General features: G+C 41.0%; 1 protein-coding gene across 4 annotated transcripts in view; it reads left to right on the plus strand.

The window, feature by feature from the left end:
* ADNP (activity dependent neuroprotector homeobox) overlaps window positions 1–24,370 on the plus strand; it is a 31,383-nt gene that overhangs the window by 1,489 nt on the left and 5,524 nt on the right. Inside the window, exons 1-3 of one of the 4 annotated variants that reach the window (XM_077166638.1) lie at window positions 2,242–2,291; window positions 22,026–22,138; window positions 23,358–23,450. In XM_077166638.1, coding sequence (XP_077022753.1) covers window positions 22,031–22,138; window positions 23,358–23,450 — 201 coding nt within the window. In that variant the 5' untranslated portion in view covers window positions 2,242–2,291; window positions 22,026–22,030. Of the gene's footprint in view, window positions 1–2,241; window positions 2,292–3,593; window positions 4,305–5,285; window positions 5,557–22,025; window positions 22,139–23,357; window positions 23,451–24,370 lie in introns of those variants that run through there. The other 3 variants (XM_077166625.1, XM_077166632.1, XM_077166647.1) reach the window with 3 other exon arrangements.

The raw sequence follows: 24,370 nt of genomic DNA on the forward strand, positions 1-24,370 counted from the left end.
CCTAAATCCAGAGTTAGGTTTGTGTCAAATATGTGAAGCAGAGTTTAAGTAAATACCTTAGAGAACCCATAGTAGAGAACCTCATCTTTTAGTTCTTATTCCCACAATTATTACAACACTATCACTATTGGAATTTAATGAGAAGAAAGTGAGCAGTGACAATTTTCACCATTTGGAAATCATTTAGAAAAGAATCTGGGCTGTTCAGATGCATTTTTTTAGTAAATCTGATGACTTTTAAAAATCTTTTTAAACGTTGTATCTGAATCGAACATCCCTTTTTGGTTCATAAATGAGGCAAAGGATGAAATACAGATGTTTTCCCTTCATATTTGCATTATCACAATATAAAATCTTAAGTATATTTTAGGAAAACTGAACTTTTAAGATAAAATTATTTTGCTTATATTAACCTTTGCATGTCTTCTGCAACAGCTAATTAGATTCTTCATTCTTATTCCTCAGAATCAAATGTTTTGCCCCACATATGATAGTTTTTGTCCAACTTTTTTTCTGCTATTGTTTTCCCTTGAAATACTGGTTTGGTTTTTAGAGATGTATTTTATCAGTTACAGAAATTAATGGAATACTGTTGGATGAAAGACATTTTGTTAAACCAGTTAAGCAAAATCTTAAGACATTGCTCTATATGTAACTACATTTCATTTTCAATTGGCTCGTTTTGAGATAGGGTTTGAAGGTATGGTTTCAAATGTTTTTAACTTGAAACTTAGAGAAATAATCAAAAGACGAGTCTGTATACGGAGTACATACTAAGAAAATAGACTCATCCTTCCCCGTCGCCATTTTTCACTTTTCAGTGTCTACCCAATTATATATTCTCAGATGCAGGTCCACAGTCCAGGCGATAGTGTGTTGGTTGGGACTGGCCTCGGCTTGCAGGAGTCCAGCGCTGCTTGGGCTGCCCACACTGGCCCTAGGACCACACAGTGTGGCCTTTGCACCCTGTAGGGCCCGCTACAGCGCGTGTCGGCCTTAGGCCTCGAACACCGGGCTTCCCACTTGCTTTCCTCAGGCGGATAGAAGAGCCCGCACTGGGACCTGAAGAACGTCCTACCCCAGAGCAGCAAGACGCCTGGAAGACCCAGCGGGCAGGGGCCGGCGTGCGAAGCCGGCGCTGCCCCTGCCCCTGGCCGGCCTGCGCTGGGCCCCGAGCACGTGGAGCCGCCGGGTCGCCCGCGTGCCCCTCCCCACATGTAGTCCAGGCCCACTGGGCCCGCGCAGGGATCCCCAGCACGGCCACCTGACTCGAGTGCCGCGTGCTGCGGCGTGCTGCTTCTGCCTCCGCCGCCGGCGCTGCGGCCTGCACACGGGCCCTGCAAACGCACTGCGGCCATTATCCGCGGCGCCTCCTAGTGGGCCGATGGCAAATCCCTCTGCTTCTCGCGAGAGCTGCCCCTCAGTGGCATTATATAATTCCCCTCAGGCGGGGGTGTGGGAGGCTGTGGTGCCACCCTCCCACCGAAAAAGTTAGGTGCACGCACAGGTGGGAGTTAGAGAGCTCTCCCTGGGGGACGCGGGGGGAAGGGGCACTGTCCCCCACTGCCCCCCCACCTGGCTGGACAATGAGTCCTCTTATGCTAATGAGGCGCTTACGTCACTTCCGCTCTTTCTCGGCCGCCATTTTGGCTAGGGCAGGTTCGGGGAGTCGCTCCGAGGCGCTTGTATTGTTTGCTGAGGGGAGACGCGGGATCAGCCCCCTCCCCCGCCTGTTGCCGCCGCCGCCTCGGCCGGCCCGGTCTCCCCTCCGCCGCCCGCCGGGATCCATGCGCTGAACTCCCGCCCCCCCCGGCCGCCGCCATCTTGTGCCCCCTCCCCCTCCCGCGGGCAGCGCTAAGGGGGATTTTGGCGTCTCCGACACAGCTCCCTCTCTCGGTCCCCGCCGCTGAGGAGCGAGAGGAGCGCGGCCGCCGCCGCCCGCCCGCCCGCGCCGGTGAAGCCGCCTCTGCCCACACCCTCCGTCTCCTCCCTCCGCCCCTCCTTTGTCTGCACCGCTCGACGACGCTGCCGCCGCCCGCGCGGAGACTGGAGGGAGCCGCTCGCGCCGCCGCCGCCCGCCGCTCTGCTGCGCCCGCCGCGCCCCCCGGCAGCAGCCGCGGCCGCGGCGCGAGCCGGAGCCCGCCGAAGCCGCCGAGCCGGAGCGCGACGAGGCCCCGGGCGCGCCCTCTCCGCCGCCACCGCCGTGCCGCCGCCATCCGCCCGCCGCCGCCGCCGCCGCCGTCCGGCCCCCGAGCACGCCGGCCCCGCGCGCGCCTCGAGGCCGAGTCAAGGTAAGCCCCGGCGCCGCGCGCGGCCCGTCCCGGCCCTGCCTTCCGCCCCGCCGAGTTCGGCCCCGCGGGCGCATTGTTGTTTAAATTGCCAGCCCTCCAACCAACACACGCTCCTTTGCATACTCCGGTGCTGACGGCCCGCCCGGCCCGCCGCGGACCGCTACCCGGGCTCTGCTGCGGGGCCCCAGGCGCCTCCCCCTGCAGCCCGACCCCCGCTTTCCGCCCCGGGAGCCTGCGGAGATCAGCGGCCAGCCTGGTCACTCAGAGCTTTTGCGGCCAGCGGCATCTCCCCCCACCCCGCCCCCGGCAGGAACCGATAGCTTCCCATCCCTGGAGTTAATCCCTTCCATCCCACCTCCCCCCGAAACGAGCCCCCCACGCACACCCCGAGGCCTGGAGCGAACCTTCTGCCAGCCCACCCCCCTCCGTTGGGGGAGGGGGCATTGGTTTGGGGGGCGGGGAGCATGTATGGCACCGAGCGAAAGTCTTGGCCTCCTCTGTACAGCCCTTCCTCCCCGCCCGCCAGCTCCCCTCCCATCCTCACCACGGAGTCCACCGTCACCCCGGTTTTCAGTTCCAACTACCTGGTCAGCACGACCTCTTTCGAGCATCCTGAGCCTGAACTTTGCAGTAAGAGGGTAGAAAACGGAAAGCCAGAGAGCACGGAATTTTTTTTAATGCAATGAATGGAGAGTAGTTGTCTTGGTCCCTCTTCCTCACCTTTCTTCCCTCGGGGTGTTCGCTGCTCCCCTCCCCCTCCAGCCTGAATTCCTGTCTGCTGGAAAAGGCGCGCTCGCTCCTTCCTCCAGTGCGAGCCCCAGGCTTGAAGGCCTGATGTCCGCTTAGCCACACACATGCCCACATCTGGCCTTCTTGGGTTCTCGCAGCTATCAGTTCCTCTGGGCAGTTCTTGTCATAACCCCATTTCTCAGACAAAGGCTTAGGAGGGAAAAAGAGCCAAGCTGCTTCCTGTGTTTGCCCTGTTACTGCTGGCCATCCCCACGCACCGAGCTCCGGTTCTCGATGCTTCTCATGCCTGTGTCTTGAACCTCCAAGATGGAAAGAATGAGGACACCTCTGGGCAGCTGGATACAGTTTCTTTCCAAACCTGGCATTGTTGCTTCTGGTTTATGGCCACCAAGAAAATACCAGCCCCCACCCGAGGCAGCGCGGCGAGTGGGCGCGGGCGGCGCCGGGCCTGCAGGGGGCGCGCTGTCGGCGTCGGGCGCGGCCGGGCGGGCGGCCGGGCGCCCCCTGCAGGCCGCGGGGCGGGCCGGCGCGAGTCCCGGGGCTCGAGCGGCGCCTAGGGCCTTGGGCTGCGCTTTCCAAACGCTGACCCCCGGGCAGGCCGCACTTGGTCTTGGCACGCCCCTGGCACTCGGATTTCCCCTTCGCTGGACTTCTTCCACCATGTCTTTTCCAAGGTCAGGTGGGAAAGGGACGGTTTCAACCTGCGAGTAAGGGGTTGGGGGTATTGCTCGTTTTCTCCGCTCTTCCTGGCCCACATCTTCCCAACTCTTTGAGAGCTGGAATTGCTCTTCAGTGTTGTTAGATTTTAGCGGGATAGTAATTTCCCTAAGCATGTGGATGGGTGTCATGATTTGCAAAGCCTTGTTGGTTAACATCAAGCCCATGTGGAGTTCTTCATTGTCAAACTCCAAGTTGATTGTAGAATTTTGTTTCCTTCCAACTTTCGACTCTTAATTGCTCTCCATTATCTCAGTTGCCAACCATCTTTGCAAAAGCATTGACACCAGTTTTCTGTGAGCGCCCGCCTTCCACACACCTTCTAGGGTGTGTTGATTTCTATAGATTTTACCCATCTTGTTATTTCCGTAGGTGTGAGATGCACAATGCGAAACCTAGGCCCCAGCTTTTGCACCATGATGCACAGGGTTGTATTTTTGTACTGAACTGATAGGTGGCCTATTGGTTATGCCCTGTACTACCATTTTGAGGATCTGGACTCCGTTTCCTGCCTTGCTTTTTGGACCACATTGTCAATTCACACCGGTGGGTATATTCATTTTGGAGGGTGGGAAGTGCAGCAACAGGGAAACCAGAGAGATTCTTCCTCCTTGGTCACCACCAAAGCCAAGGCTTCCAAAATTTCAGCCTAGCCATGTGCCTCAAGGAACCACTTAGAGCTGGTTGCAACATTGGGCTTCTGAGTGGCTTTTTTTTTTTTTAATCATTTGCATTCTGCACTCTTATGAATAAAGTATCTTTAGTATTCATTTAATGTCATTTTCATGACCCAAACTCAAGAGTTGTTAGGCTTCTAAAAGCCTTAAAGACTCCTTGATGAAAACAGGCCTTTCCATGAACTTGTCCTTGCTAAAAGATTGGCAGTCGTTGTTCATACCTTTTAAAGGTTATTTTAAGACTTTGTTACAAGTATTTTATATGGATACAACAAGATAAGTTATGGGAAAATGAATGGGTGTGCCCTTCAATACATAGCTAACCAGTTAGGGGTAAAAGAATTCTCATTGGAAATTTGCTACTAAGTAACATTTTGGTGAGTGAAAGGAGGTCCCTTGGTCTCAGTTACTTGATTAGACTGTGACTATTGTTTTTACAATTTTTTTTTAACTAGTTACAAGAACCAAATGTTTAATCTAAATGGTGATATTTGTAGTTTTTACTGTTGTTTGGTATTTGTTGAACAGATTTAATTCTGACCAGTGTTTGGTCTTTATTATATAATTATATATATAAGTTTTTTAAAATTAGTAATTTGAAGACATCTTATTTGAGATATGTTTTAGTTTAAAGTTTCAAAGATGCTTTTGTTTGATTTAGCAAAGTATAATTAAGATAAAAGTGCTAACTGATGTCCTTAGTGGTAATAGCCATTTTCCCCCTACAGGAAAACTTGCTGGAGCTCTTAGAAAGCATGTATTCTACAGAGTTTCAAAGGTTTCCTGGTTTTGACACTCGAAAAAAAAAAGGTGAAACAATGGGCTTGAAGGCTGGGATTTACAGTAGGTAAACTGTAAGGGTTTTTAAAGTACAGTACAAAGCTTCAGTTAACTAGAATGTGTGGGGAATGAATGGGTGTTCTGTTTAACTATAAGTGAAAATTCCAGTTTCATCTCAACCCTTGTTGAAAATTTTCCTAACGCCACCTTATTAGAATGTACTGAGCTAACTAGACCTTTGATTTTTATTCTTGTAGCCCCTGAAATCGTTGGTATGGTTATTTCTCAGTACCCTGATATCTGTGTAGAAACGCAGTTGATTGGGCAATGAATCTCTGAAGGTACCTAGCCCTCCCTGTCCTGGAAATTATTGATTTTAAACATATACACTGAATTTGTTTTGCTTAAATTTCTCTTTTTCTTCTCAAACCAGAGTGCGGGAATAGTTCCAAGACTATTTATGTTAAAAATAAAACTTCAGCATGTTGAACTTAACTGCTTTTCAATACCACTTGCAAGTAATAAGCCAAGAGACCCATATCCAGTAAAAAATGGTTTTTGATTTTCATTTATACATGTTTGTTTATTTATGTTTGATTACTGAAAACATAGGTATATGAGGTAGACTGTGTGTTAAATTGTTGCCCTCCTTATAGCTACTTACAGATTTTTTAAATCTATTTAAAAATCCATTTAAATCTATTTTAAAAATTCTTAATATTTTAAAAATTAGTATAGTATGTGGATTGATGATTAAGATGATTCTCACATGCTGGCTACACATTTAATTGTGAACATTACAGCTTAATAAGGAAGATAGTTGTTATAAAGGAAAAGTAGGGATCAGTACTTGAATAGAGGAGAAGAGATCAAATATTTCAAGTGTGTTTTCTCTTCTGCAGATGATAGATAAGTGACAAAACTGCCTGAGTTATAAATAGACCTTAGCAGATTGATTGCCTTAATTGCTATGTGTGTGTATAGTTGGCTTTTTAGATGGAAATGATCTTTAAGTCCAAATATTAGAGATGTAGTTTGAAACAGTGTATTTAAGTGCAGAAAAGAACAAATCAGAATGAAACACTATAGATATTTTTAATAACCTGTTTAAATATTAGTGAAATATCCTTTAAAATCAATGATATGAAAGTATATCATTGAAATTTTCAAAGTTGAAAAAACAGCTTTGAACTTTTTATGAGATTGGAAGCTGATTTGTGGTTTACACCAAGGTGCCCATGAGAGTGTTGTGCAGTAAGCTCCTTGTTCAACTTGGACTTTCAGAAGGACTTTCACTTTAAAAGAATGGCATAAAGTCTGTTTTGTCTTCCAGAAGGTAAAATATTTGAGTGACAGTTTTAACTTTCATTTTCTTGCCTGAGAGGCATGTACATTAAGAAATGCTTGCTCCCCCTGTGTAAATAACTTAATTATATTTAGATTCACAGTTTGATGACTGTTAGCATCGCATAAACTTCAAAAAAAGTTTTCCTCCCCTGGTTTTGAAAGAGCTTATGGCATTAAGCCTGGACCAAATGCTGTCTTTTGCTGATGTGCATCACTGTCAGTTATATCTTTTAATAAATTATTAGTTCGGAAACCTCAAATTTAAAGTTGGTATGCACTAAAGCCCCACGCTGATTGACTGATTTGATATTTTGAATGTAAGAAGCTATTTCTTGTGTGTACATTGGCACCATTGAGACACTAAAAGATAAGCCACCCACGTTTTGTCCAGCATGAGTGGTCTTGGTTGCAAGTGTGACTTCATGTATTTTTGTTTGTTTGTTTGTTTTTGCCTAATCCTATTCATTAGAAAATAATAAGGATGAGTATGCTCTCTCGGTGCCTCAGTTATCCTTGTACCTGGTTTTTGGTTTACATGTATCAGACTTTGATATCTACCATTTGGGAGGTCAGCTTAAATGAGAATCCATATTCTGTTTCACCGGAAAGAAAAGGTTCTCATGTATTATTATCATGCTTCTTCATTTGGGATATATTTGATTTTGTGGAGGATGTGAGCATGTATGTATATATATATAGGAAGTTAAATAAGTGTGATCCAACCATGTCAAATGACAGTTTTAATGGGGGGGGGTGTGTACATTTTTATTCTGAAAACTGGTAAAATGCAAGATTCTTGTTACTGCTTCACTTCTGTGTTCCTCATGTCTCCGCATATGAGTTCACTGTCTTCCTCTTCGGTGTGCACTCACACCAAAGCTTCCTTGGTATTTTTGATCCCTAGCTTAGTTCCAGGGTAGCACTGGAGAAATCCTGAAACCTCACAAGAATATAAGCAGTGTTCTAGAAATAAAGGTTTGGAAAATAAGGAAAACAGAGAAGAGTTTTGATCCAAAGGAAGACTGCTCTGAATATATACCACAGTTTAAAGTTTTAAGATTTAACTTGAAATCATCAGCCCCTAGGTTTAAAAAAAAAGAAATCTCCACACATCTTGATACCTTCTCCAATAAGGGTATATATAGACTTGTAGTCACTCAGCTGTGGATTGTTTGTGTCTGTGTGTCACTTTGTGACTTGGCTGATGCCTTTAATAAGGACCAGCTGTAAGTGTAAACCGCCCTCCCCTCCACCCCTTTACTGGACTTTCGGGTATTACAAAAGAATACCGATGGCTTGCTCTTTTTATTTTCCAAGCACTTTATAAACCATCCCCAACTCTGTCAGGACTATCCTTGTTTGACAAATAGAGCAATCAAGGTACTAAACCTTGTACAATGATGAAGCGAGCCAGAGTGTGTCTGAGCTGGTTCCCCTGTGCTAGTAACATGGGCCTTTGTGGGGCTCCTGTGTGTTGTTTGGCTGATGAGGGCTTACGTGAGTGGTTCATAACTTCATAGTGATTGGTGCTTGAATGTCAGCACACATCTAATGACCCCAAGAAATTGGCCACATCCCCAGCAAGTAGGTGTGTGTCTAAATTGTGATGGAGGCAGTTAATTAATATCTGACGAAGGTGCCTTTAGAAGTGGGGTCTAAAAATAAAGTTTGTTTATGGTCCGTCTTGCTTTTCCTGAAGTTTTAGTTTACTTTGAGCAGTTACCTTTTGCCCACGTGCCTTTTCCTTTTGCCTTTGCTTTTCTGAACTCTGTGTATGCCACTTAAGAGCTTGTGAAGATTTGTAGTCCCTTGGAAATCTGTAAAGCTCTCATTTCCTGGTAGGAGGCGGCCGGCTACTCAGGTGACACTTGTGTTAGTAATCTTTTGAAACCTGACATATCTTGAAAAACACCTATACATTGTCAATATGGCAGAATTTATTAAAATTTTATAATAAGATTGTAAATTTAAGTCAGCAGTTAGAATTCCTGCCCTTGTGAAAGAAGTGAGCTGAGACTGGGAGTATCCTAAATGCCTAACACAGGAAGTGCTCTGAATCCTGGTTCAAGATCAGTTATGCTTAAAACCAAGAAAAATACAAATAAAATTTCCCTGGGGGAAATGTAAAGACTGAGCCATCAAATGGTAAAACCTGCTTGCAAGAGTGCTTTTGAAAAACTGCCTTTGACTTAACCTTGATCCTAGAAAATGTGTGGTAAAACTTGAGAACATGCTTTAAATGAATTATTCCATTATTCAAGATGGGTGAAAAAGAACGTATTCCCCATTACTCTGATAAAATTTTTTATGAGTAATTTTGATAGCATGTGAAAAATTTATTGTTGGGGGTGAGAAAATAACCTGCTTTTTGTCTTACAATTCATTACACCATTTAGATGCAAAGACCTGTGGCTTGTATAAATGAACATACATGATGTCTTTACTTAGGCCACTTGTAAATTCATTATTTCCCTTTTTCACATTTTTCTTAAGCTAGGTTGTCCACCTGTATTGACAGCAGACAGCTCTCAGTCTGTGAAGTTCCTGTATAAGCAGCAAAAGGCTGGAATCATTCCCATGAGTCTCCGGAACCTGTTGGTGTGTCTTGTAAATTGAAGTGAGTTAGGAAATGCTCCCTAAATCATCTAGGTATATTATATATATCTTACTGCCCCTTTCCAATAAAATGTGAGCCCTAGTATCTAAAATTGGTAGAGTCAGGGGCCAGTCCCAGTTCAGTTTTCACCTTGTCTGTCAAATATTGCCTTCCTCTCCACTTATATCTTCAAAGGATCTGAAGAGTACAATATGAAACCCATTGGTTCGATTGATGCTCTAGAAATTCTGGTGGTCATAGCTAGGATTCTTGTCTGAAATCTAAATACTCTAACAGGATAAGTAACGCAGTAATAGCAATTTCCAGTTCTAGGTACTAGGCTTAGAGTCTGAAGTCTCCAGTTCTAGGTACTAGGCTTATAGTCTGAAGTCTCCAAAAAAAATGCATTTTCTTAAATGAATATATGCAAATTAAATCACACCTTTGTTGCTATGTAATTGTAAGTCATTTAAGTTTATTTTGGGTAGTTGCAGGTGTTTTGTTGCATAAGGGGAAACATTGTAAATGCCCATTGAGCTTGTAAACTTAAGAATATGCTCACTCTAATTTGAATGGCTCACACAAATGTCTTTAAAGTATTATATAAAAACACTACTGTGTGTATCTTTAAGTACAAATGCACATTATAATGTGTACAGGAAAAGATGTTATGGCAACTACATGTGATTGCGAGGAATGATTACAGTACAGCCTTCTTAAAAGGTAATACCCTAGTGTGAACTCATCATTTTCGAAGTGATTTTTTCAGTATCAGTTTTGATTTGAGGTAATGGTGATAACTGCTTTAAGCATTAACTTGCATCATCTTATTTACCTCTTCTGTCATTTCAACAGTGGGATAGTGACCTTCTGGTTATACATAAGGAAATGGATAACACTTTCAGGGTCTTAAAGCTAGAAAGTGGCAGAGCAAGAATTTAAGTACAAGTCTGTCCAGCTCTAGGGCCAAATTCGTAATCACTGCCTCTTAGCATCTTTATTAGCAAAGAAAAGCTTTACTGTGATATGGAAGTTTGAAGTTATTGGGTAAATTTTTGTCCATGAAAATTTTCTTATCAGAAAACTAAATTTTGATTTACACTATAGGCTTCACCCTTGAACCTTTCTTTTTCTCCTTTCTTTTGCTATCCTTCTAGTATCTCACTACCTCCAATGTAGTGCAGTGGTGGTTCCACAGACTTTCCAGGTTGAGTAGTCTGGAATGCTTGAGTGGTCCCTTAGCTGATTCTGAAGACTGGCTGAGTCTGATGCTCATTCTTCTACTTAAGCACCTTCCTCCAAACCTTTCTTCAGGAAGCTACAGAACACAGCCAGATTAATGCACTTGAAGTGTCAATACCTGCAGCATCTCTTCGGTACCTACCAAACGTAGTAGCAGGCTCAGGACCCTTCATCCTGTTTCCAACTTTGCCACTCATTATTACTCAGAAGCTTCACATAGTAGCCATTCTGATTCTCTTCAGTAGTTCTTAGAACTCCTTGCTTTCCTGCCTCTGAAACTGCCAGCAAGGTTTTCTTTTTTTTGCATGAATGCGGAAGCTTGACCTGACTTGGTACACCTTGCCAAACAGCGATTTCCAACCTCTTCTGCCCTCCCACACTGCGATGAACTGGCCCTCCCTTAAGCCTCAAAGTTCTTGACATGTCTGACATGCCTGTAAATATTTATGGGTGTCATCTTTGCAAGCCCTTTCTAGGCAGGGATTGTTCATTTGATGTACATTTATTGAATGCCTGCTATGTGCCAGACACTAATCTAGATGCTCGGGATGTAGCAGGGGAAAGGACAGGCAAGGTCCTTACTTTTAGGGAGCCTACCTTCTTTGTCCTTAACAGCAAAATGGAACCTTTGTCCTACTTACTTTAAGGGTTTGGTCCATCACTTGATGTCACGAAAATCGATCTCTGCTGAAAAGTGATACATAGTGATTGTTATATAAAGACATAAAAACCTCTTACCAGCTGTGTATCAATTACAATTTCAAGTAATAGTTTATTGAATCTCTTGAAATCACCTGTGATGAGCTTTTAAGTCACACTGAATATAATTTTGGTGATTGATAAAGTGATGAGCCAGGTTATTTACCATTAGATTTTGATTTGTTATTAATGAGCTACACTAACATGAAAGAAGATAAAACTTAAAGTGCTCAAATTAAAGTTTCCACCATTTCTTTCAAAAGTTCCAATTATTTTCCCCTTGCATTTCTCCCCTTTTGTTTGAAAAATTTAAGGCAATTTGAAAATTTAACGTGTGGGGATTCTGTGACCTTTCTGTACTGCCACCTGTTCTAGCATCATTGTTAATTTGAAAAGTAAAAAATAGTTGAACTTCTTTGTTGATGTAATCCCAACTGGATTACATCTGTTAGATAAGACAGAGTGAGTCCGGGCCTTTGACATTGCCAAAAGTGATCCATTGCACTATTGCCCTCTTGGAGCAGAGCAGATCTGCCAGGAAAATGGATTCTCTAAGCTTTTTTTTTTATTAAGTACTTAACATGTTGGTACTTAAAAAAGCTGGTGGTAACACCAGCTTCTATTACTAGCCTAGTGTCACTCATTTAGTAGTGTCTAATGTGGTATGGAAACAGGGAATCTTAACAGATACTCCATATTCATAATTTTGGCAAAGAGACCCTCCCATCAATCATAAATGCCTCAGATTTTGAACCTAGACTACCCTGCTGATAAAATTTCAAGTCAGCCTTATCTTGCTCTATATTCAGTACTGCTGCCTTAAACTTTCCAGTAACAATATTTTAAAAAGGGAAAAGAAGTGAAATTAAATTTAGTGACACACTTTATTTAACCCAGGATATACAGAGTATTGTTGTTTCAACATGTAATTGCTATTTTTAAAGGTATTTATGGCATACTTTTCATAATTTTTTTGTATTGTCTTGAATCTAGAGTGTATTTTATACTTAAAGCATATCTCAGTGCAAACTAGCCACATTTCAAGTGCTCAGTAGCCATGTGGCTAGTGTCCTTATTGGAAAGCACAGTTCTTTAAATCTGTTCACTGAATTTTGTGGAACTCTTCTTTATCTTTACTTTTTCCCCTCCCCCTTCAAGAATCCTCGTAAAATTTTGTAGCTAAATTGATGAACTTAACTGCATGAGTAAACACTGAACTATATAGAATAATTCCATTTCGTGTGTGCATAAGATCTGGAAGGGTGAATATACCTGGTGCTCACAGTTGTCTTGTCTTCGGGTAAAATTATATGAATTACATTTGTTCTTTACCTTATCCATGTTTTATAGTTTTATACTGGGCCTCATTGCTTGTTTTTATTTGCTTTAGTTTTGGTAACAGCTTCATTGAGATAAAAATTGCATGCTACATTTCTTTTCACCTTGTAAAGTGTATAATTCAGTATTTTTTAGTATATCTAGAGTTTGTGCAGCCATCCCCACAATCAATTTTAGAACATTTTCACTGCCCCCAAAAGCCCTATCCATTAGCATTCACTTACCATTTTCCCCTTCAATTCCTCCCCCTCCCCCTCCCGACACACACACCTTAGGAATCACAAACCTCCTTTCTGTCTGTAGATTTGCCTGTTCTGGACATGAAATCATGCAATAATGTGGCCTTTTGTGTCTTGCTTCTTTCACTTAGCATAATTTTTTTCAAAATTCACCCATGTTCCATTATCATTCCTTTTTATGGTCGAATAATATTCCATTGTATGGGTATGTACCACATTTTGTTCATCCATTCATCAATTGATGGATATTTGGGTTGTTTCCAGTTACTGGCTATTGAGAATAACACTATGAATGGGCATGTACGAGTTTTCGTGCAGGCGTAATGTTTTCCTTTCCTAATTGCTTTTTATAATAAAAGCAAAAGGACTGTCATCTGGAAGAGCCTAGAGGTTGACAGCCAGATAGCTTCTTACATTCCAGGAAAAAAAGAAAAATCATCAAAGCCTTTGCTTTCCCAAGCAGTTTTTCAGAAGAACATACTTAGAATGTTACAAACAATGGGGAGATGATAAAAGTAAAGCTATATTATTACGGATACTAGAGTGTAGATTTCATTTTGCAAGATATTGCAATTACAACTTGGATAGAAAGATATTCTTTAGATGTGACTAGTGACTGTTGGCATGCTCGTTGAGGGTAAGAGCGCTTTAGGGCACAAATTCTGAGTTGAATTCTTGTTTCTGATGTGGTAGAACATCTGACCTGGGATGTGTGTTTATTCTTCATCTCTCTATCACCACTTGAGCTGGTTTGGCCAGGCTTTTTAAGGTCATTTCAACCTTGGGTATCAGAGTTCTGGCTCTTTCTGACTCAGATGTATATATATAAATGCTGCTGTTTGTTTTTTCATGTCAGAGATTGTTACTTCCTCTAATGGAAGGAGAACTGCGTCCTACCTAGATCTGGAGGTGTGGCCCTGAGACTCGGTGCTGCTACTGATGTGCTCATCATCCTTAGGCAGTTGTTTCATCTCAGCTGCTAATCTCTCAGATTAGAAAAATTTAGATTAGGCTACCCCTAGATTATTTTCGTGACTCAAGGTGCTGCTCTTTCCTACCTGATTGCAGTTTATATTGTGGTTAAGAATATGACTCTCAGTATTCTGTCTCTCCTAAGATCTGTACAGGATGTTTGTTCTTTTTCGTTTTAGAATCAGAATGATAATGCCTGCTGAAGGAGAAGGGACTAAAAGCCTGGTGGGTGGTTACTTTCTTCTAAGGAGAGGTGAATTAATTAAAAAGTCATTTTATTTTCCTACCAGATAAACTGGCTAATACTGAAAACACACATATTCTGTTTTTTAAAAATGTTTTAGTTGAGTATAGGTAATATCAAGTGGCTGCCCTCAATACAAATGCACTCTTCAGGAGCATTAATTTAAAAAAATATCTGAAATTAAAGAAGTTATCCCATTTTACTTTCTCCTGATTGTGCCCCGTCATCCCAGCCCATCTAGAGACTAGCCTGTGGTGGTGAAAAGAATGGATTAACTTGGAGGAGGAGGAAATCTTGGGAGGGAAGACATGTCTTAAAACCTTTTGGCAAAGGAATTCAATTTATGGTAGCTGAACTAGGGGTTGTAAAGAGTAAACTTGTGTGGATGAACTGCTGCCAGGGGTTCTGTGCCCCTACAGCTCAAGATGGTTAGACAGAGGTAGGGAGTCTCTTACATCAGGCTTGTTTGTAGAAGGGATTCACATCATTAATAGAAAAGTGGCAAAAAGTATTTCTGTGACCAACATTTTGGTACAGGATGCTATATTTAAATAAATATACTTTTTTTGCCTTGCATAAATTCAAGTTACCTATTAAATAAATAGTTATGAAGGCTTAATTACAAGGAATTTAATTGATGTGGTTAAAAATTTAGAGAAAAATTTTTTTCCTTATGTGGAAGTAATTTTGTAATTGAAGCTTTATTATATTAATTGGGTTTATTTTATTATCACATTGGGAGAACAGTAAAAGTATTATTTGACACCTAATAGTTAAGTATGAAAGAAAACAGAAATTTGTTACATTTTCTGCTTGATTCTTTGTCTTCATTAACAGTATTCTAATAAGACTATCCTAAGCTATAATTGATGTTGATTGTTCAAATTTAGCTTAGTGAAAACATGTCGTCATTTGCAAAGTGGTTTATCTTTCTGATCTTCTTCATTTTCCGAATACCCTCAACACATTTTCCAGTGTGTTTAGAAAGAGAGGAGACAAAGCTTCCTTTTCTTACCTCTATCAGGCTGCATAATTACACTTCCTAATCCAGAAGAGTCTTCTGCCCAGGCCTGCCCTGATGATTGTTTGTTCTCTGTATTTGGGAGTGAAAAGGAGACAGTAGAGCTGCTTTCTGTGAAGGGCTTCTGGCATCTAAAAGGTCTTTTACCTAAGCTTTTAGGAGAGATTCATTTTTTAAAAAATATAAATATGTAAATCTGTTTACAACTGATTTTTTTTTAACTTTTTTTTTTTAATGTTTGTTACTAAAAACCAATCAACATACAGCCACAGCTGACTTTATTTTACTCTAAGACTTTAGTGACACCGTTACAGCAAATAATATTTTACATCCACTTGGATGCAGATCCCAGAATAATGACCAAAGATAAGGGATTACTGGTTATTTAAGGGGGGTGGGGGCACGTTTTACAATACCCACAGTTTCACTCCATGAGTGAAATAGACAGGTATTAAGTATGTTGCTGGGGCGAAGGTAGGAGTGGATGATGTTTTCTGCCCAAATACTTTTGAGCTTAGCAGGTCCTAAATGTTTCTACAGAGTCATCACAAGATCTCTTTCTTAATGACAGTGATCCAGAGGTATGGAGAAGTTAATCATCATGGCACTGTTGGAAAAAAAAAAGAAAACCTGTAGTCACAAGTAGCAGTGAAGTAACTGACTGACACTTAGATTCTTTTCATGAGAATCTTCTTAAGGTGCCTTGTCCTACTTAGAAAATTGCCAGCATAACCTAACATTCTTTAATTAGATTGGTGGTGTAAAAACACTTCAGAAGTCTAGAGTACTGTATTTTGAGTTAAATGTCAAGGGCTAAACATTAGTGTCTGAATTCCTTACGTATTAAGTTGGGTTGATGATATTACCAGGAATGTTCTCCTGATTTTTGTTAACTTAGAAAATACAGCTGCCATTTTCTTCAGTAGTAGTGACATCATTTCCAGCCTTTTTTTTTCTCCCTGAGTAAAAGATATTCCCAGAGAAACTATTTTTTTTACATCTTTAATATAGAAATGTTATAAAGATAACACTGAGATATAAACTTTATGTTCTGATCCTTAGGTTTCCTGGGGGTTCCTGTGACTTCATATTCTGGTCAGACCATACTTTCATTTAGGAGAGATTTTTAGTAAACTCTTTATTGGAATTTTGGTATGGCCATCTAATTTTGTGCTTTGTTTGATTGTCCAAGAGTCCCAGAATCTACATTCTACATTTCAGTAGATACCACCATAGCATAAATTTGCATCTTGGTCTTAGTTTAGACTGGTGATTTCGAGATTTCAAGGGTACCTCTCTCTCTCTTTTAACCTAAGCATAGCCACTTTTTGTCATTTTTATATATTGGGCTTCACCCCATATTCCTTTGGAAGCAAGAATTAAGGGTTTCACTGCTTTAAAAGGGGTGGTGAGGGTTTTGAAAATGAATGGTTTAAACCTAGCAGCTTATGTTTAGATGTTGCCAGGAAGAAGTAGCCGTCACTGTCTAACTCTGTGGTGTTGGAAATGTATGTCTTTTAAGTAGGTTAATAGTTCACTAGCCTGATACAATTTTAGTCGCTCGGGTATATGTTCAGATTTTAGCTCCCAAATGTTAGAGAGGAGCAGGGTTATACTTGTGTTTGATGGAGAGTAGTGCGGTGGCAGAATTCTCAACTACCATGCTGGAGACCCGGGTTCATTTCCCTGAGCCCATGCCAAAAAAAAAAAAAGTATACTTGGAAAGTAGGACACACTATCCTATTTACTGGTTTTTTGTGTGACATGTTATATTAGTGATGTATGCTCTTATTAGGAATTTATGAAATGTCAGATGATAATGCATATAAAAATCTGAAGATTTAGATCTTGGAAAAATGACATGCTGGATCTACACCTGCAGTCTTTGATTTGGAGACCTTTTTTCTCTTGTTTTATCAGTGTCTAGTCAAAAGTTTTAAGGTTGGGGGCAGTGCAACGGTGGCTCAGTGGCAGAATTCTCACCTGCCATGCCAGAGACCTGAGTTCGATTCCTGGACCCTGTCCATGCCAAAAAAATAAAGTTTCAAGGTTGGTTTTTTTATCCCACCCCCACCCCCAGCTTTCCGGTAGCACAGTTTTACTGCCCCTTGTTTAAGTAAATGCTTTTCTGCTTTTCTTCTACCTGTAAAAGCAAGGACTATGTGTGCTGTCCTTGATCTGGTATGGCCATCCATAGACAACCCTTCCATCTTCCTAACCCTGAAGAGCCTCAGTATACCAGCTGACTAGCTCCAGGGCTTTTGTAAGAGCTATTGTTTCATAAATAATTATAATTAAGGTTCTCAGTTCATGACCTCTCTGCTTAAATGAAGTTCATAATCATTACTGTTGTACCATCATCCCTCCACTTCCCATTCTGATTCAGCCTGCAGATAGGTTATTTCTTCATGAGATCGGTTCTTTTCTGCCTTTACTTACCATCTCAGTCCTTAGAATAAAGGAGTGTTTTTGCTTTGGGGTGGGGCGGGGCATGTATTTGATCAGTCTATATTCATATTGAATACAGTTGTAGCCTAGGACTACAGATCTCAGATTTTTATTTCAACCATCTGACTCTTGCTTTCTGAGAAAGTACATGAGAAAAAGTTTGGCCAGGATTAGCAAAACATTTTTTCATGTTTGGGCCCTGATCAGTAGGTGTGACTGTATTTTGCAAAAATTGGGAGGAAAGAGTGTAGATAAGTCATCAACAATAAACTTAGATCATTCTCAAAAATTGATGGTTTAAGTCTAGTTCATCAGATGGCATATGCTTACCAAAAGCTAGTTATCTTTGTGAATGAAACACTTGGAATTGCTGGCCATATCCTTAATAGGTCATGAGCTTTCCCCAGATTCTTTCAGAATTTAGAAAACGTTTCACTCAAATGTAGTGTTTTGTTTTTCTTTTACTGATTAATTGGTTGGTGGGTTGATTAATGAAACCAGGGGCAAAAGCATCCTTTAGAATAACTAACTCTTCCTGGCAAACTCATTCTTCCTACTAGACCCAATTCACAAGTGTAATTATTTAGCATAAAATTCCCCATCCTCTCAGCTGTTCGCTTCCTTTATGTCACCATTGCTGAGTGGGTCTGCCAAAACTTTTGGTTGCAAATGACTTGAACCGAAGTGCTTGAGGAAAAATGATCTTGTGGTTGGTTGTGTGTCTAAAATGTCTCCAGAGGCATCCATCAGGCACAGCGGGACTGAGGACCTTAAGCAGAGTTCCCAGGCTCTTTACGTCTCTCTGCTCTCGAAGGGGCAGCTCCACCGACTCCTTTTCCAGCATCATGTTATCCTTACTCAGGTCGCCTGTCCAACCCTGTACTAACCACAGTGTCTGAAGACATAGAGTACTCTGACTGATTAACCTGAGTCAGGTACACTCTGCTGTCATGAAGAGGGGCCTCCTGACAGCATACCAGTTGCAGCCGGGGCAGTTCCAAGAGGAAACTAAGCAGGCAAAAAAAACACATGACCTTTTACTGACCAGGTACCTTTTTGCTCTAGAAGTGATGAAAGAATTGGGCCTTGCTCATCTCTGTCCCTCTGTAGCACAGTGACTTGCAGAGTGCAGGTGCTCAGAATGATTGAGCAGATGAACACTGGCACAGTTATCCTTCATTTCCTATGAAAATGATAATTTTGCCTTTTTTATGCTATGAGCTAAGAAGTTCAAGGTTTGGCTGAAGGGCACTCTCCTTCGTGTTGAGATAATGATGCTGACCTGGTAAAAATGACCAACCTGTTAGCCAAGGAGGCTAAAGAAGCAAGGCAAAGCCACCGAAGGACAAATTTGGGGAGAAAGTAAGCCCCAATCCTTTACAATACTTTAAGTCCATCTCTAGGGCTGTTCTTTGATGTTATGTTAAGCATTTTCCTTCCTAAGAGTAATGATTGTTAATATTTTATTTTTAGCTTCCTTTCCACTCAAAAGTGAGGAAAGATCCTTATATCTCAAGCAGAATCAATTTCTTATTTGTTCTGTTCTCACCCCTCCTCACTCAGTCACTTTAGGTAAGGGCCTCTTGTCTGGATTTCAAATGCAAGGGGGTTTAGAGGGTGGGGTGGAGACCAGGAATAATTCTTGTAAAAGTTTTTAAACAATCAAACAGGTAACATTCATGAACCCTGGAGCTAGCTGCTGGCTTGAGTTACTTTTTTCTGAACAGCAAGCAGCAGGCTGGAAAAGCTTCCCTTGAGTTCCTTTTTTATACCACCCATAGTAATTCTAAGATGAATGATAGAGTTCAGTCAAGACTTTCTTTCAATAAATCTTCACCTTATTATAGGCATAGAAGAGCACAAGAAGTATACACAAGAGCTAGATAACTGGCCCCTCCTGGAGCAGAGCTTCATGGCTGGAGGATAGAAGTAGAAGTGGGCCTCTACTTACATTCCTGTATTGGGCACCTGTTTTATCTGTTGAGAAAAGAAAAGTGTTTGATTTAAATCAAAGAATCTTTGTGTGAACGCACATATGAATGTTATTCTGGCTCGAAATGGTCAGAATCTCGGAAGTGGCCCCCATAAGCAAATGCATGCAGGTCCCCCTCCATCAGTGGGGAATTAAAGAATTCCCGTGGTCATGTAGAAATGTCAGAATCTGCTTTTGGTGACAGTTATAATCTTAACTCAGAACCATGTCTTTCAGTGTAAACAGTGACCTCTAGTAGCTAAGCATAGAACAAAGAATCATTTTTGTGCGGCATTTCCTAATAAGCAGTGTCATTTTATGTATGAAACTGTTTAATTCAGCCTAACAAAAGTAAACTCAAGAAACTGATTCTTCAGGTGAAATATACCACTTTTTGCAAATTTTGAATTTCTTGTACCTAACTTCCCTTGTGAGCATACTCCCTTTTTCAGAACTATGGGTAGCTAAATTAGGAGCCTCTCTTGCATTCAGAGAGTTACTTTGTCTGAGGTCTTGATAAAATGCCTTTGCTAGTTGTGGGTGGGCATTAGAATTCCTGGTGTTTTTCATAGGAAAATGGGTTTTCCTTTATCCTGACTGTCTGTGACTCCCTTGTATGTCCTGCGGTCTGGTGGCCTCAGTGGTGGACTACATTTCCAGATCTTTGCGTGTGTGTTTTGCCGAGCTGTTGAGCTGTTTATCCAGCAGGCAGGGAAACCCACTAACAGCAGTCTTCCGGATCCATCTCTGCTTCTGAAGCGAAGCAGGATTAACTCGGGAAGTTCCAAAAGAGCTACTGAATATGGCCCACAGGGAGTTTGTGAAATGCACAGGAAAGCACATTGCCTCTTCTCAGGCTTCAGTGTCTGTGGACATTCTTTCTGATGCCTGTCCTCTCCAGGACCAGCCTGTAACAGCACTCTTCTGTTTCTGAAACATTTTCTGTCAGATGGTTCTCTGGTGGCTTGTGGGAAGTTATTAAGTAACTGATAATGGAATTTTTGGTTTTTAACTATCAAAAAGATGTTTTAAAACGATTTAGAAATAAAATTTTCACAAAGAATAATAATGGATTTGGCCTTTTATATCAAAAATGATCTCTAAGCCTGCTGTTGGCTTAACTATGCAAGTTGTCGGCATGTCAGAGGACACTGGTCACGCCTCATAGCTGCTTTCCAAGTCTTGAGTACAACAAGGCTCATAACTTTTTCAATGGAATTCATCTCTTTTGGCCCTATTAAACTTTGGTATTTCAGTTATGATATTTTGAGACTTCTAAGATCTCAAAAAATAAAATAAACGGCAGGCCACGGTGGCTCTCAGCAGGCAGAGTTCTCACCTGCCATGCTGAAAACCCAGGTTCAATTCCTGGTTCCTGCCTATGCAAAATAAATAAATAAAATGAAAATTCAGAATTTTCAGAAGGTATGCTTGCTTTAGTAGGCTTCATTCTTTTATTTCTCCCTCTTACATTTCATACTTGGCTTTGGTTTTTGGATTGGAATAATGAATGAAGTAAGCTGAGATTTTACTGTGTTTGGTCAGTTGAATTAGTTAACTTTGTGATTGCAGTTCACAGATGGTAGTGGTGTAGGCTAACAATTAGAAAACCAGGCTTGTATATATTAAACTTTAATTCCTAGGGCTTTGACTTTTATTTCTGCCTCTGTTTTTGGGGTGGGGGGTGGATTTTAGAACTGCTCTATGTTCTACAAAATTGTTTTGTATTTAGATGATTAAAGTATATACTACAGTTCTTAAACCATATTTTTATAGGAAGCACTTATTGGTCACATTGGAGACTATACGCATTCATAGCTGCCCAAGTTTTACTAATTGTATTTCCTTAAATACAAACCTTTGTTTTTAAAGAACTTTGGAGAATGGATTGAAATTACTGTTTTAACGTATTAGGCCCTTTAAACAGTTTTTCAATTTCCTTAAAATTTTAGGCTATTCATTTTTCAAAAGGATCACTCTAATTTTTGTTTTAATAAAGTTTATAATAGTTGTTACCATTTTCTATGATACCGAGTGCTCAGCTTTCCTGCCTCAGCCTTCATTCCATGGCCATAAGCGAGTGCCCTTGTTCAGGTGTGGTACTGTTTTGGGGGAGAATAGACCCATTAGTGTCTTCAGTTCGGGAGTGTATGGAAACTTTAAGGGTGTTTCCTTAAAAATACAGTAACAATATGCAGGACCATACTAAGACAATGAAAACCTCTTTTCCCTGGCACCTCAAATTCTGTGGTAATGGTGCTGTTTTGGTGAGCATTTTTCTATTTTCAGAGGTTCAGCATCACAAGGAGAAGAGCACTCACACTTAGAATTTAAAAATAATTGGCGAGTATTATTTCCCCAGTTCTCAACTTTTATTTCATTGCTGAATTGATTTTTTGTATGTCTCATCACCAGAAATGTGCGGATTATTTAGACTCAGTCAATCTGTAGCATAAAATTTCCTGTTACGATAAAAGAAAAAGTTTAAAAATTTCCTGTTAAAAAACAGAAAAGATTTGAGAGTACTTGTTTTGCCTGCCTGCTTTAAGAATTCACAAAATACTAGATAAGGATATCTGCCCACGTTTTTTGTCAGACTGGGCCAGGGTTTGTGATCCTGCCATCAGTGGAATTAGTAAATATTACAAGTTGTAAATGCTTTGACTTGACTTAACCTTTTTTTTTCCAATAGAAACTATGTTCCAACTTCCTGTCAACAATCTTGGCAGTTTAAGAAAAGCCCGGAAAACTGTGAAAAAAATACTTAGTGACATTGGGTTGGAATACTGTAAAGAACATATAGAAGTAAGTAGCATGTTGTTTTTTTAATTTTAACATGTCTCAGTCTCTGATCCATTTCTTTCTATTGGCAACCAACATAGTTAATTTTAGGTGTATTCTGAATTCTAACCCACAGCATTAGCCTGACCAAAACTTTTCAGTTATCCTAACTTGTTACCTTTTAATGGGACTTTTTATCTTTGCATCCCAAAGCGAAAGCAACTAAGGTGTGTCAGGCATCCTACTAGGTCTCTAAATCTAATCCTGAAACAGCTTCTGGAGGGGTATAGGAATTCTTGTATCCATTTTACAGATGAAGGAATGGGTAAAGAAATAGGTCTAGCTTGTACAACTGAGCAGGCGGTAGGGGCTGTCACGGCCCAGGGCCTGTCTTCATTCTGATGTGCTGGAATGTTCTGGTTCTTGAGTTCCTGTTGTCTGGGTGCCTGTTGTTTCTTTCTTTAGGATTTGAGCACTTCTGGGCTTTATTGATCCATCATCTTCTCCATGTATAACAGATTGGACTTTACAAAACTTTTTTCTAGCTTCTTTATGTTTGTTCTGTGCCATAAAGCCCTGTAGGAATAGCCAGTGCAGTGGTCCACACTGGACTGTGAACCCTTTCCAAGCAGGAGAAATTTTACTCTAAGACTTCTTAACTTCCTAACCTGGGGAGGGGTGGGAAATTAAATTTTTATATAAGCGTGTATAAATTTAATGTCATACTGTTACTTTCTTTGAAGAGTTTGTTTTGTCTCCGTCTGAGGTTCAGAAACCCTGGGTTTTCTTCCTGTCAACTCAATCCCCCTCAGCCCCACCAAAAAAAAAATTCAAAAACTTTTTTTTTTCTTTTTTTGCACAGAACTGGGATATCGTGTCTCTAATCATATATGCAAATATTGCTATTTCGTACTACGTTCCTGTACTGTGGCTGATAAGTTATGGTACCTGATGAAACATGCTTTGATACTGATATGTGGCTGAATTTTTTACTTAATTAGAACTTCCAGTGGTTTCCTTAGATTCCTGGCTGATCATCAAGGGAGTGCTGGGTTGAAATAAAATGTTCAATGCAATTTTCACGTGCCTTTTTTTATATTTCCTAAAAGCCTTTTCACTCCTAGTTTAGTTTCTAATGGGGTTGGTTTTCCTGTGCCCCTCCCCAACCCTAGTTAAGTGATAGGATTTATAGGTCAGGTTGGACAACACTATGCTTTTGTAAACTTCTTTCACTATTTTCTAGGATTTTAAACAGTTTGAACCTAATGACTTTTATTTGAAAAACACTACTTGGGAGGATGTAGGACTGTGGGACCCTTCACTTACAAAAAATCAGGTAAGTGGCACAGGAGACTAACCCAGATGGCAGCCTTCTTGGTATACCCCCTTTCCAGCTCTAGGCCTTTCATAGTGAGGCAGTGTTTGTAGCCAACAGCCTAAAGTGGCAAAACTGCGTATTTCATATTTTCCTAAATGATATGAAAAGGTAGAAAAAACTTTGAATTTTTTGTCATTAGACTGAAACTTCAAGAGGAAGTTTTGCTACTTAAAAGTTCTGAAGCCCATTGTACATCAGCATTCCCCCTCTATTCCGAAAGTTCTTTGGCTCTTCCATTTTTAGAATTTCTCTCCAATTATTTTATTTATCCAGGATCTGCTATTTTTTTTCTGTTATTCTATATGTTGCCAGCCTTGCTTTTTTAGAGAGAGGAAAAACATTCTTCCTTCCATTTTAAGCCTTTCTTACTTTTCTGTGTGGATGGCACCCTACCTCTATTGAGAGGTTCTAATTCCCCACAGGAGGGGGGTGGGTGGAGGTGACTCAAGGATGGCAAATGGCAGAGAATTGCAACTTACTTACATTTAAATAGTCAGAGGAAGTTATAGGTGGGGTCTCTTTACCATGGGGAGAAGTGATGGTCTCTTCATCTATTTAATTCCCTGCCAATTAGGTTAGTACATCTAGCTCTTTCTTATTAGTACTCCATAAAGTTAAAAAAGATATTGGCCAGTAATTTTAAAATGAAAGCTTTCCAGTGTGACATATCATTTAGTTAATTTGGTTTTAAGAATTCCAGAGCTTCGTATCCTAACACTAAAGAAAGGCTAAACTTTAAGGAAAAGCAGAATGTTTAATTTTGGTAAACCAGTACCTGAAAACAAAGAGGGTTTTGGGAGGGTGGAATATAATTCTCCAAGCATGTTTCATTTCTCTTCAAAGGACTCGACTGCTTAAGTGTTAAAGAACATAATTGC

Source organism: Tamandua tetradactyla, chromosome 1, assembly GCF_023851605.1.
Source record: "Tamandua tetradactyla isolate mTamTet1 chromosome 1, mTamTet1.pri, whole genome shotgun sequence".
Taxonomy (NCBI): domain Eukaryota; kingdom Metazoa; phylum Chordata; class Mammalia; order Pilosa; family Myrmecophagidae; genus Tamandua; species Tamandua tetradactyla.